Raw genomic sequence first — 15,006 nt, 5'->3', positions numbered from 1 at the left:
ATGTCCTCTGAAAAGATTAAGTATTATATAATGAAGGTACTTCATTACTATCTGCAATATTTATATTGACAGAACTATATTTTCCCAAAGTTAATGTTATTTCTGGGTGATAAAAATGGGCATTTCTTGATAGGAATTTGTTCCTATATCTAAGATTAAACTTCCTTTCTCGCACACATCTGCTCTGTGTTGCCATATAAGTAACAGGCAGGAATGACATTTTTGAAATTACTCAAGCAATAATCCTACTCCCTCATTCCTTACATAGAGCTGGTCACCAGGAATACTATCCAGTTGCCAATCCCTAATACCTCTCTAATCAAGGCACTTGTTTCTTTCTCACTGTCTTAGTTAAGATATCCTCATCATTCACCAGCAGTTTTTAAACTCCAGTGAGCTTCAGAATCACCTCCAGAGCCCAGGAAAAAATCTGAAGGACCAGCCTCTACCCAGGAGGTTCTGATTCAAAAGGTAAGGACGGGACAGGCATGGTGGCTCACACCTGTAACCCCAACACTCCAGGAGGCCAAATCAGGAGGATCCCTTGAGCCCAGAAGTTTGAGACCAGCCTGGGCAACATAGTGAGACCCCATATCTACAAAATTAAAAATTAAAAAATTAACCAGGCATGGTAACGCCTACAGCCCCAGCCACTTGGGAGGCTGAGGTAGGAGGATCACTTGAACCCAGGAGGTTGAGGCTGCAGTAAGCTGTGATGGCACCACTGCACTCCAGACTGGGCAACAGAATGAGACTCTGTCTCAAAAAAAAAGGACTAAGGACTAATAAACTGAAGCACACCTATTTGAGAATTCAAGAACTACTGACTTAGGTTGCTGCTGGAGCCTCCTCGCTGGTCTTGATGCTACCAGTCACCCTTGTTGATTCCATTCTTTGCAGGGAAGTCACAGAACAAGGTGCAAAGTATTCATGCTCTAGGCCCTACCAATCTCTTCATCTCATTTCCTACTGCTTGAGACTCAGACTCAGATGTGCAGCAATATTCACTACTCCTAGTTCCCCCGATTCCAACTCTCCAGCTCCTTGTGGGGACTCCCACCCATTTTGAGCCCAGCTCAAGCATATTTCCACAATATTCCCTGACATACCCACAAAGGACAAATTATTCTCTCAACCATGCCACATGTTCCTTTATTGCACTTACCACACTGCCACTGCCTAGACAGTGACATGGCTGACCCTATTCTCTGTATCCCAGTGCAAACTATAATCCTGAAGCTGGGTAAGCACTGGCCAATAGACTGTAATTTTGGTTTTCAAAACTTTCATCAAACTAGCAATGAATTTCAGTAAAATTCTTATTGTATACAATTCTACTTAGCAAATTATTAAAAGAGTGCGTCAATTTCAAGAAGTGATTATTTTATATTTGGCTTCATCTCTCACTTCTGGTAGCTTTCAATCTCTAGAAGCATCCTGATACGGTTTGGCTCTGTGTCCCTACCAAATCTCACGTCGAATTGTAATCCCCAGTGTTGGGGGTGGCACCTGGTGGGAGATGACTGGGTCATGGGGGTGGAGTTCTCATGAATGGGTTAGCACCATACCTTCAGTGCTGTTTTCGTGATTGTGAGTGAGTGAGTTACCATGAGGTCTGGTTGTTTAGAAGTGTGTATCACCTCCCTCTTCTCTCTCTCTTCCTCTTGCTCTGGCCATGTAAGAAGTGCCTGCTTCCCCTTCACCTTCTGCCATGATTGTAAGTTTCCTGAGGCTTCCCCAAAAGCAGAAGCTGCTATGCCTCTTGTACAGCCTACAGAACCGTGAGCCAGTTAAATCTCTTTTCTTTATAAATTACCCATTCTCAGGTATTTCTTGATAGCAGTGAGAGAACAGTCTAATACACATCTAGAGGCTGAATTATTATCAGAAATATTTTTTAAAGGAAATCTAATGTTAGGGAGGAGTTTGGAAAAAATGGTATCAAGGTCTCTTTGCAATGCTAAGCAGTCAGCATTTTATAAACTTTTATGAAGACACACGTGCTATGAAGTAGGACACATGGTAATCTGAAAAGCACCCTGGATTTCATTTTTAAATTGAAATTATTTTAATAATCTACAACTATGATTTTTTCTAAATCTTGGGGCAAGCAAAGAGAAGGCACAAAAAGAAAAAAATTTTAAGTTGGACTTAACAACATTTTTAAATGTTGCTTAATCAAAGCCACCATTGAGAAAATGAACAAACCACTGACTGACAATGATCATAACACACATATCTGACAGAGGACTTGTATCCAGAACATATAAGGAACTCCTACAACTCGATAATAAAAATAATCAAATAGACAATAACAATAAATCAAATGACAATCAAATTCTATAAAGACTTGCACAGATACTTCATAAAAGCTGTGTGCATGACAAATAGGAACATGAAAACCTCCTCCACATCATTAGTCATTGGGGAAATTCAATTAAACCACAATGAGACACTACTATATAGCCACTAGCATGGCCCAGATGAAAAACTGAACACCAAATGCTGGAAATGTGTGAAACGAGAGGGACTCTCTTACATTGTTTGCAGGACTATACAATGGTACAACCACTTTGAAAAACAGGTCATTTCTTTTTTTTTTTTTTTTGAGATGGAGTCTCGCTGTGTTGCCAGGCTGGAGTGCAGTGGCGCAATCCTGGCTCACTGCAACCTCTGCCTCCTGGGTTGAAGAGATTCTCCTTCCTCAGCCTCCTGAGTAACTGAGATTACAAGCATGCCCAGCTAAGTTTTGTATTTTTAGTAGAGACAGGGTTTCACCATGTTGGCCAGGATGGTCTCGATCTCTTGACCTTGTGATCCACCCGCCTTGGCCGCTCAAACTGCTGGGATTACAGGTGTGAGCCACCATGCCAAAACAGGCCATTTCTTAAAAAGTTAAATGTTTGTCGATCCTGTGACCCAAAAATTCAACTCCTATGAATTTATCAAAGAGAAATTAAAATATGTAACTATAGCCTTATACACAAATGTTCATGGCAGCTAAAAACTGAAAACAGCCCAGGTGTTCATCAATAGAAGTATGATAAACTATGCTGAGTACCTGCCACAGCTGGGACCATCAGGGCGTTTCTCCTGGAGCTCCATCTCCTGGTTAGGTTTAGTCAAAGTAAGGGGAGGAGTTCTAGGAGAGTAGAGGACAGAAGGAGAGAGAGCTTGGGGTATTTTTCCCCTTCCCCCCATACTTTTGCATCACAGTTTGGGCAGTGATGTATCCCTGAGATGTGCTGAGTTTTCTTAGATTCAACTGTATATTCATGCTCAAAGACTAACAGACGACACACTTAGAGCCACTCTACTCAGAAGGATATAAAACAGGAAACACAGCAGGGCAGTATCAGGTATCCCTTTTCAATGGGAGTGTTTGCTACAGTCCATGCCAAAACAATATAGGTATAAAGAGCAAAACAGCTATAAGCTACCTGTCTTAAAATCCTCCTATCCTACAGGAGCCATTATGTCTTGAAATGCCCCCACAGGCACACTGAGTCCAGGGACCCAGCAAGAAATGTGCCCAGCCACAAGAGTCACTGCAGTCAGAGATGCCCAAAATATGGCTTCTCCATCAGGTCTTTATAATTCTCCCAACCCAGGGATCATTTTAAGCATAAGCAAAGTTGCCTCCTAATGTATTCGGCATTCCAACTTTTCTCAGATTGCCAAGGAAACAGAGTTAGGAAACTAACTACAGCTCAAATGCTCATGCTGAGGGGGCTGGGGTTGGCTAACCCTTTGCTCATGTCCTCTATTATTACAACTTCAGATGGCCAGTTCTTATCCCACAGCTCCAGCTCTTGCTGAGCTCCCACACACTTTTTCTTCCCCCGTCCACTGTGGCTAGTCTCTTGGTGTCCCAACATCCACTGTTAGCTCCTTTAAAGCTATATAAATAGTCCCTTCATATAATTATCTTCAAAATACAAGCTAGATATTCCTTCTGTTTCTTGTCAAAAACTCTAACTGATATATAAGAGTGTGTGTGTGAGTGTGTGTGTGTGTAGAGAGAAATAGACTGGAAGGAAATTTAACAATAATTAACTTGGTAAAAATCCTGATTATTTAATCTTATTTTTCTTATTTTTGTCATTCCTGAATTTCCTACAATAAGCATGTATCAATTTCATAAGCAGACAGACCTTTTTTGTTTGATTTTTTTTTTGAGACATGGTCTTATTCTGCCACCCAGGCTGGAGTGCAGTGGCGCAGTCACATCTCACTGCAGCCTCGTCCTCCCAGGCTCAAGCGATCCTCTCACCTCAGCCTCTCAAGTGGCTGGGACTACAGGTGCACACCACCTTGCCTGGCTGATTTTTTGTGTATGAAGAAGGAATGGATTTCACTATGTTGCCCAGGCTGATTTTGAACTCCTGGGCTCAAGGGATCCTCCTGCCTCAGCCTCTCAAAGTGCTGGGATTACAGATGTGAGCCACAGATTTTTTATTTTTAACAAATTTTTCTACCAAGGCCATTTTTGTTCTGTTCTGACAATGTGACTCTTCATACCTAAGAGGTATAGACCCGAAGGTTGGATTCTAGCTTCAGTTCTGCTGGAACAATCAGCTGTGTACTTTTGAGGAAGTCACCTCCTCTTTCTAGGTCTCAATTACTTCTGAGAAAGTTATTTCCCCTTCTAATAGCTTATGAGTGTGCTATTCTCTACAATTAGACCCAAAGGATATACAACAGCTTTCTTCAGTCATGGCCTCCAATAGCATAACTATATAGTTCAAATATTTGAGAAATATTGTATGATGAAAGCAGAGGTCAAGAGAGGGCAAGGAAAGGTAGCCACTGATGCTGACAAAAATTGCCCAGCTGCAAACTCAAAAAGCTCTGTGGTGCCAGGAAAGATCCTTTTCTCACAACAAAGTGCCAACCAGTACTGTCTGTCCTTGTAATCATCAGGAAATATCTTGATTTCTCATAGTAGAAATGTTTAATCAGATTCTCTGACCGGCATATCATTTCTGTGTTTCTGAGTCATACAGGAATGCTTTTATGGAGAATTCAATAAAAGCTCTCCTCGATATGCCACAAGAAGAGAACTGTCCCTGAGGCCAAGATCAATAGATACTTGTTGATTTGACTAATTGGTTGCCAAGAGATTCTGAGTTTATCCTTAGAAAAAGTATCTGTGGTGTTGAGTAGGCCAAAAGGGATCTTTGAAGCAAAATAAACTCATTTTCAAAAGTCAAAAACAGAGGAAATTACCCACAGCTTCATAAGTTATTTGATATGCAAATAAGGCATGCGTTAAGGATTGGGAAAATACAAACCTGCCTAAATCAAGCCAGTTTGTCCTATGTTTTCAAGCTAATGCTATACATTTCCATAGGTTCCTGCTATTTCCTGTCATCAGATGGATCATGTGCCTGGCAGTACCAAAAGTGGAGAACAAGATATTTCAGGCAGATTGTTTTCATCACCTTGGAATAATGCCATAAAATGAAGGAAACCTTGACTACATCAGAAGCTTAACAGAGGGAAGCAAAGAAATATAAACTTCACAGTAATCTGTAAAATGGAGGCGGCAAGGGTAGTTTCCCAGATTTAACTGGAGATCTAATAGATTGGCACTGGAGGTAAAGAGCTCTGAAGTAACTTCTTGTTTGTTTCTCAAACCCATAAATCCATGCTCCTGTGGCTTCTATGGGTTTTGGAAACGAACAGATGGTCAATAAGATTTCTATGCCTGTAACTAGCATACATTTAAAAAATCCTAAATTCCTGCCCTCAACCAACACTTTAAGTACATCTGGGGTCAAGTGGAGTCCATGGCCATGACTGGAACTATACAAATCCCTGGACCTAATAATAAAACATCTTTCAGAATTACATGTCAAACAATGGTCTGTATTTCCTCAATTTCAGCTAATATTGAGACAGGAAGAAACCAAAAAAAAATTAATTGTTGCTGTCAGCAATAATAACATGATCTTGGCAAGAAAGGAGATCAATATAAACTACAATTTTCCTCAGTCAAATGATTGCTAACTTTTTCTTGAGCTTACCAAATTGTGTACAACTGAATCAATAGTTTAAGAATAAGAGAATAAATCAAACTAAGGAGGAACTTTATATTCAATTAAACTAGTTAGTTTAAGAACACAGTGATGCAGCCTGTCAAGGAGAGCCATTTCTGAGGCCCTCCCCAATCAGAAAAAAAAAATCTAACGGTGAACTGGAATTCTAGATTTAGAAAAACTGATTTCATGAGAGATGAATAAACTGTACTTGTATATAAGAGCCAAATGGAATAGTATTTATTATTGAATCCAGTTGCTAAGGATTTAAGAAACTGAATGCTTATATAACTCCTATATTTTAGATATTTCTGGAGAGAACTGGAATCTAATACATCTACAAATAAGAAGCATGGTAACTAAATTATAGAACATCACTCAGTTTTATGGTGGGATTTACAATACGTGGAAAGAACGAACTGATTTGTTGAGGGTTAGGAGATGGATACAGAAAAGTATGCACAGTTAAACCACAGATCTTAAGAAAAAATTGCTTCAATTAGTTCTCTTGCTAAGACAAAATGAAAATAAAAAGCAGATGTAAAAACTGCAACCACATATTATTCACATTACAGAAAGAGCAGTAATATGCCATTCTTTCTTTTGACTATAACCACATGCTTTGTTTTATGCTAAGGAAATCAGATATGTAAAAGCCAAATGCTGCTTTTAAAACATTGCCATAAAGTTAAGTGCTGGGCCAGAGCATCTATATGAGAACGTCACAATCAGCGAGCCCATAAAGAGAAGAAGACTTCTTATCTGCCCTTTTCACAAAGACCAACACCTCCTTCATCTCTGAGCCACATGCCTAGAGTTCCTCAAACTATTCTGACTCAACCACATTGACCCAACCACATTTATCATCTTAAATCTATGTGCATACCAACTTACTACCTTACAGTTACCATACACAGATAAGTCAGAAAGTCTATGTTTCAGCTTGTTCAGAAAACTGTTTTCTTGACCAACAAAGATAAATCTTCAAAGGAATTTTTAAAATATCATGCCTTCATCAAATAACCTTTCCTTTCCCTGTGCTCCCGCAGCATACACTTTCCGTACTTTTCATCCGATCAGTGCCCATCTGGTGGTGGTTCCTGTTTCACTGCACAGTCACTCCACAACTTGTTCTATGCTTACATCACATCCTCTGGTATCCTACAAGCTACCTTGAGGTCAGAGATCAAGCTTCATACTAGTCTGGACACTACATCAGCCACTACAGTGTCTCCTACGAAATAAGCAGGCATTCAAAAATGTACTGATGATCTCTGCAAAGGCAGGACAAGCAACATAAATGCGTGAAGTGGGCCTCAGGGCCTGCCATACAATATAGAGTGGTGGATACTGCAGCAAACTGGAGAATCTGTGCCCCACAGAAAGAGCAGTTGCTATTCAGCTCAATCCAGTAATCGCCAAGCAAGAATTTAGGTCTAATGCTGACATATTTTCTAATTTGAATTTTTCAAGAGAGAACTAGAAATTTGGATATTTATAGGAATTCACCTAATTTTTTAAATGTTGGCTAAGAAAAATCTTGAAACACTTTGTAAGCAAAAGGAGACCCATCTGAAAGCTTAATTTGTCCTGTAGGTCAGGGGTTCCTGACCCCCAGGCCATGGATGGCTCTGGTAGGTGGCTTGTTAGAAACAGGGCCCCAGAGCAGGAGGTGAGTGGCAGGCACAAGTAAAGCTTCATCTGTATTTGCAGCCACTCCCCTCACTCGCCTCACCACCTGAGCTCTGCCTCCTGGTAGATCAGCAGCGGCATCAGATTCTCACAGTAGTGTGAACCCTGTCATGAACTGCACATGCAAGGGATCTAGGCTGCACACTCCTTATGAAAATCTAATACCTGATGATCTGTCACTGTCTCCCATCACCCCGGATGAAACCGTCTAGTTGCAGGAAAACAAGCTCAGAGCTCCCACTGAGTCTACATTATGGTAAGTTGTATAATTATTTTGTTATATATTACAATGTAATAATAATAGAAATAAAGTACACAATAAATGTAACATGTTTGAATCATCCCGAACCCATCCCTCTCCATGGGTCTGTGGAAGAATTGTCTTTCATGAAACCAGTCCCTGATGCCAAAATAGTTGGGGACCGCTACTATAGGCCACCAGTTTTCAGCCTCGTGATACACAATGGTGTTCTTCTGTGTCTCTGATCCCTCTGCCTCCCTCCCTAGTTCCTCTTCCTCCTCCTGCCCCTCACTTATGGAAACAGACTTTCTGGATATTCCTTGGATGTGCTCTCTCCCTCTCCTCTGAACCACCACAGCACTTTACTTACAGCCTTCTATGAGCCTGGGCACGGTGGCTCATGCCTGTAATCCCAGCATTTTGGGAGGCTGAGGCAGGTGAATCTCTTGAGGCCAGGAGTTCAAGACCAGCCTAGGCAACACAGTGAGACCACATCTCTACAAAAAATTTTAAAAAATAGCTGGTGTGATGGCGTGCACCTGTAGTTCCAGCTTCTGGGGAGGGTGAGGTTGGAGGATCACTTGGGCCTGGGAGGTGAAGGCTGCAGCAAGCCATGATTGCACCACTGTACTTCCAGTCTGGGTGACAGAGCGAGACCTTGTCTCTTGAAGAAAAAAAAGCTTCCTATGGCACTTGCCTGTGCTGTCTTGTCCACAGTTTTCTACATATACTCAATACCTCCCGTAAGGAAATACATTCTTTATGTCATTTATAATAATATAATTTGCTGAGTTCCGTGTCACTGTGCTAAACACTTTGTGTATATTAACTCAGCTACTCTTTACAAGAACCCTAAAGAATATTACTATTATTTTATAAATAAGGAAAACGAGGTTTAGAGAGCTTCTAATTAGTGCCCAAGTCCACAGAACTAGTAAATGTTAGAGCCAAATTTGAGGTGAGACTTTTTTTTTTTAATTATACTTTAAGTTCTAGGGTACAGGTGCACAACGTGCAGGTTTGTTACATATGTATACATGTGCAGATAATTTCCATCATTTTTTTTTCTTTTTTTTTGCGGCGGGGGACAGAGTCTTGCTCTGTCGCTCAGGCTGGAGCACAGTGGCGCGATCTCAGCTCACTGCAAGCTCTGCCTCCCAGGTTCATGCCATTCTGCTGCCTCAGCCTCCCGAGTACCTGGAACTACAAGCGCCCGCCACCACACCTGGCTAATTTTGTTGTATTTTTAGTAGAGACGGGGTTTAACCGTGTTAGCCAGGATGGTCTCGATCTCCTGACCTCGTGATTCGCCCACCTTGGCCTCCCAAAGTGCTGGGATTACAGGCGTGAGCCACTGTGTCCAGGCTGAAGTGAGACTTTCTGATTCCAAAGTATTTTATTTGCCTGATTCACCTTTAAGTTCTCTACAATTCCTTATATCCAGGAGCACTCAGTATGTGTTGAATCAATTGTTCAAAAACAGAAATTTATATTCCACTTAAAAGAAATTCTTAAGGAGAACATAGAAAAATTACTGGTGAGGTAATGGTTTGCAGAAGAGTTAAAGTGAATATGAACTATGAATATTTGTGGATTAGCAATTGATTGGAACTCATTCATCAACTACACAGATACACAGGGTTTATTCAAGATACAGTGTATTTATACAAAAAGTAGTCCAATCCAAAAATAATATCCCTAAAATACTTTGCCATGTTAGCATTTTTGCTTTGAAAATTCAATGTGCAATGCTGGTTTTAGTTAGAAATGAAGAAATGCCAAAGGGAAATTGAACAAAAGCTCAAAAGATATTCTTTTTTCTTTTACATGCAAAAAGCATAAATTATTTCTTTTTAACAACTACAGTACATTTTTGTTTCTACATCCAATGGGAGTCCCAAAATGTTGTTTTCCCTTTTCTTTCCAAATATATGTTGTTTCACATAAAAACACATAATCTCAGTATGTAACAAAAATGTAATGTACTGGTTTTCCCTTTCATTACATTTAAAATATCTTATCTGAACCATAAAAGTGAACTCTGAAAATGTGATTTTGTTGATGATGAGAAAATGGGACCATATTCATGCTTTTTATTTGAAACCCTAATGGCCCAACAAATCTCTGAATTCTCTGTCTCTTTCAAGAAGAGGAGGAAACAAGGGTCACCAGGTCATTCCCATGCTATATTTTTGCCAAAAATGCACCTTTTGGATGCTCTATCAGTGCCTTGGACTTCACAGGCTTCACTTCATTTGACAGTCATGAAAAAGACATTTTCTATATTTAAGATCATAGTTCAGCTCTGAGATTTCAGCTACCCTTGAAATCTAACAACAACAAAAATAAACTGAAACATGAAAAGAACAAAGAGTATCTCTGAAACATTTTATTATTCTATGTAGGGTTCCTCCTTTTTGAAAAACAGAATTCAGTAACATAAATAAACTAGCCTAACTCATGTCAAAGTCCTGAGATATGGCCAGGCACGGTGGCTCACGCCTGTAATCCCAGCACTTTGGGAGGGCAAGGCGGGTGGATCACGAGGTCAGGAGACAGAGACCATCCTGACCAACACGGTGAAATCCCATCTCTACTAAAAATACAAAAATTAGCCGGGTGTGGTGGCGGGCGCCTGTAGTCCCAGCAACTCAGGAGGCTGAGGCAGGAGAATGGCTTGAACCCGGGACGTGGAGGTTGCAATGAGCTGAGATTGCGCCACTGCACTCCAGCCTGGTGATAGAGCAAGACTCCATCTTAAAATAAAATAAAATAAAAAACAAAGTCCTGGAATACATTCGAGTGAGGACAAAGATTCCAATTATCTCTGTTTTCCAAGAATTTTCATCCCACTGCAGAATTTCAAATCGATAGTGGGAATAACAGCATCACTACTGCGGTTTAAAGGATCAGAAGCAGCTGTTCTGCCCTTTATAAATACAACCAGTTACAAAACTGTTTCCTTGGAACACCTTCATACCGCTCCTTTCCCCTCAGGTTGCTTCAACTGGCATGAAGCTAGATCCCTAACCTTCAACTGACAGCTTAGAGAAGGTGCTTACTATAAATCAGAAGGATTACCTATAGGCTACTGATATTTAAATCTTTGGATGTTCCACGAAGATCACAGCCAACTACGACTGTAGAGAAAATGATCTGGTGAAAACTTTTACAAAGCTGCTACAGGGTTATTAATCTCTTACGCAATCAGAAATTTTCTCCTCAGTCTACCACCCGAACCAAACCAGATGCCATGAAGTACTAAAATACAGGGGTGGGGGAGAAATTTACTTTTCTGATATGCCACACCTTCTGCCAGATTTTTTTTTTTTTTTTTTGACAGGGAATCTCGTTGTGTTGCCCAGGCTGGAGCACAGTGGCATGATCTCAACTCACTGCAACCTCCCACCTCCTGGGTTCAAGTGATTCCCCTGCCTCAGGCTCTCGAGTAGCTGGGATTACAGGCATGCACCACCACACTCAGCTAATTTTTGCATTTTTAGTACAGATGGGATTTCATCATGTTGCCTGTTGGCCAGGCTGGTCTTGAACTCCTGACCTCAAGTGATCCACCCACCTTGGCCTCCCAAAGTGCTGGGATTACAGGCGTGAGCCACCACATCTGCTTTGTAAAAGAATATTTGAGGGAACTACTGAGAGAAGAAACAATTCATTTCAAAACTCTCATAGGAGAGAAGTCAACATAATGAGCTTCACTGCTTGATGTTAAATTAAAGGAGCGAAAAGAATGTGGCGGAGTAAAGGGCCAATGGCTGCCACTGCTAACACCTAGTGCCAGAGGAATAAAGAAAAATAAGACTCTCAAAGGACTCATGAGTGCCATATCAGCTTTCTTCCCTCCCTTCACTCTTGATCATGATCGAGATTTAGCTTAAATCATACAGATACAATAATATTAAAATAAATATTTCCTCAGTGACCCCATCCCAGAAAATTACCCAAATGAAAGAAAAGTGAGTAGAAAGTGGAAGTAATCAAAGGAATATACACACTGTTAGGAAACTATGATCACTGGAAAAAGCAACTGGTTAACAACCAGATTGTAAAATTATGTGAACTAGCTTTAGCACACATTAACTTGAACAGTCTACGGGTTCTTCAAATACCTGATTATTCTGATTTTCAAGTCTTGGAGAAAAGCTGGAAATTGTTGGGAAGGCTGCAGAGAGTTCCTGGAGTTTTATATCAATTTCAGCAAGCTGCTGATGCTGGGTGACTGCCAGTGCATATCCTTTTACTGGGACCACCCAGCCAGACTGATCACCCTAAAAGGAAACAAGGGTCACCAGGTCATTCCCAGGCTATATTTTTGCCAAAATATACCTTTCAGGTGGCTACAACAATGCCCAGGACTTCACAGAAACACACACACACACACACACACACACACGCACAAACACACACACACAAACAGAATTAACATTGGGTTAGTAAAAGAATAATATGAAATAGTTTCTGGTTTTGTTATCTGCCAGCCTGCATAAAGTATCTCCTAATATTTTGATGGGGTTTTCCCCTGTGGAACAAATCTCTTAGTTTCACAGTCTGGTTCTCATGACATTCTCATTTATCTACATTCAAAAAATGTTTTGTGGCATGTTAAGTAGGAAGAGAGCAGGTTTACCCTCTAATGGGACATGGTATTTTCAAACTCTGTCCTTAAAAGTAACACAGGGTCTATAAAATCAGTTGCTTGGGTTTCACAAACTTAATTGATCATCTTTCATTCAACTAATATTTGTTCCATATTAACTCATAAAACCCATTCATTACATTCATTCAAAAATCTCATACTAGACACCTACTGAACATATATATTATGCTAGGCACTGGTGATTTGATATGAATATCACAAGGTTCTGCCCTCAAGGAGTTCTCAATTTCTTGGCAGCAACAATTTTAACAAGGTGTGAAGAGTGCTGGTAAGTCCTGGGCACCATGGGAACCAGAGAGGATCAACTAACCTCTGTGGGCAGGAAAGGACTGGAGAAAACAGGACCTTAATCAAGGAAACACCATGATCAGGTCTGTATTTTAAAACTGGAACTACTGAGAGCAAGAGTGGAGGCAGAAAGCCCAGTTAAGAAGCAATAGTTATAATCTAGAACAAAAGTGCTGAATGACTGAACTAAGGAATGTTTTCTGGGAATACAGAACAGAATCCAGAGATATATAGGAAGCAGAATTTACAGAACCTGGAGGTAATTTTGTGGAAGAGTACAGGGAGACATAAAGATCAAGGATAAAGAACAAGTTCCTCAAGACACGGATGCCCACCGTCACCACTCCTATTCAACACAATACTGGACGTCCTAATCAGAGTAATCAAGAAAGAGAAAAAAATAAAAGGCATTCAAATAGAAAGAGAAGAAGTTCAACTATCTCTGTTTGCAGACGACATGATTCTATACCTAAAAACCTACAGTCTCTGACCAAAAGCTCCTATATTTGACAAACAACTTCAGCAAGGTTTCAGGATACAAAATCAGTGTACAAAAACCAACAACATTTCTATACACCAACAACATCCAAGCTGAGAGCCAAATCAAGAACGCAATTCCATTCACAAGAGCCATAAAAAGAACAAAATACCTAGGAATACAGCTAACCAGGGAGGTGAAAGACCTCTACAATGAGAATTAAAAAGCACTGCTCAAAGAAACCAGAGATGACACAAACAAGTGGAAAAATATTCCATGCTCATGGATAGAAAGAATTAGTATTGCTAAAATGGCCATACTGCCCAAAGCAATTTACAGATTCAATGCTATTCTAAAAACTACCAATGATCTTTTTAACAAAATTAGAAAAAGCTATTTTAAAATTCATATGAAACCAAAGAAGAGCCTGGATAGCCAAGCCAATCCTAGGCAAAAAGAACAAAGAATGCATCACGTTACCTGACTTCAAACTATATTACAAGGCTACAGTCACCAAGACAGCATAGTACTAGTACAAAAACAGACACATAAACCAATGGAACAGAAGAGAAAGCCCAGAAATAAAGCCACACACATACAACCATCTGATCTTCAACAAAGTTGACAAAAACAAACAATGGGGAAAAGGACTCCCTGTTCAATAAATGCTGCTGGCATAAATGGCTAGCCATATGCAGAATATTGAATTCTTCCTTACACCATATACAAATTGAATTCTTCCTTACACCATATACAAAAATTAAGTAAAACCTAAATCTATAAAACCCTTGGAAGATAACCTAGGAAATACCATTGTGGACATAATCCCTGTCAAGGATTTCATAATGAAGATGCCAAAAGCAATTGCAACAAAAACAAAAGTTGACAAATAGGACCTCATTAAAGAGCTTCTGCACAGCAAAAGAAACTATCAACAGAGTGAACACAATTACAGAATGGGAGAAAAGATTTGCAAACTATGCATTCAACAAAGGTCTAATATCCAGACTCTATAAGGAACTTAAGCAAATTAATAAGCAAAGAACAAATAACCCCATTAAAAAGTAAGCAAAAGACACAGACAGTTTTCTAAAGAAGACACATACATAGCCAACAAGCATATGAAAAAAACGCTCAACATCACTAATCATTTGAAAAATGCAAATCAAACCACAATGAGATACCATCTCACACCAGTCAGAAAGACCATTACTAAAAAGTCAAAAAAATGACAGATACTGTCAAAGCTGCAGAGAACAACACCTATACACTGCTGGTAGGAATGTAAATTAGTTCAGCTATTGTGGAAAGCAGTGTGGCAAGTTCTCAAAGAACTTAAAACACAAGTACCATTCAACTCAGCAATCTCATTAATGGGTATATACCCAAAGGAATATAAATCATTCTACCATAAAGACACATGCATGCAGGCCAGGTGCAGTGGCTCATGCCTATAATTCCAGCACTTTGGGAGGCCAAGGCAGGTGTATGGCTTGAGCCCAGGAGTTCAATACCAGCCTGAGCAACATGACAAAACCTTGTCTTTACAAAAAAACTTTAAAAATTAGCCAGATGTGGTGATATGCACCTG

The 15,006-nt window shown here is 40.0% G+C and overlaps 1 protein-coding gene across 3 annotated transcripts in view; it reads right to left on the bottom strand.

The window, feature by feature from the left end:
* The window catches only part of FSIP1 (fibrous sheath interacting protein 1), a 201,369-nt gene that overhangs the window by 128,959 nt on the left and 57,404 nt on the right, over positions 1 to 15,006 (bottom strand). For all 3 annotated transcript variants that reach the window (XM_033190615.1, XM_033190613.1, XM_033190612.1), the window contains exon 9: positions 12,102 to 12,260. In XM_033190615.1, the coding sequence (XP_033046506.1) occupies positions 12,102 to 12,260 (159 nt within the window). The remainder of the gene's footprint in view (positions 1 to 12,101; positions 12,261 to 15,006) is intronic.

This window comes from Trachypithecus francoisi, unplaced genomic scaffold (assembly GCF_009764315.1).
Source record: "Trachypithecus francoisi isolate TF-2019V2 unplaced genomic scaffold, Tfra_2.0 Lachesis_group3, whole genome shotgun sequence".
NCBI classification, from domain to species: domain Eukaryota; kingdom Metazoa; phylum Chordata; class Mammalia; order Primates; family Cercopithecidae; genus Trachypithecus; species Trachypithecus francoisi.
Note: the sequence above shows the minus strand (reverse complement) of the source record. Positions and strands in the feature narration are given on the sequence as shown.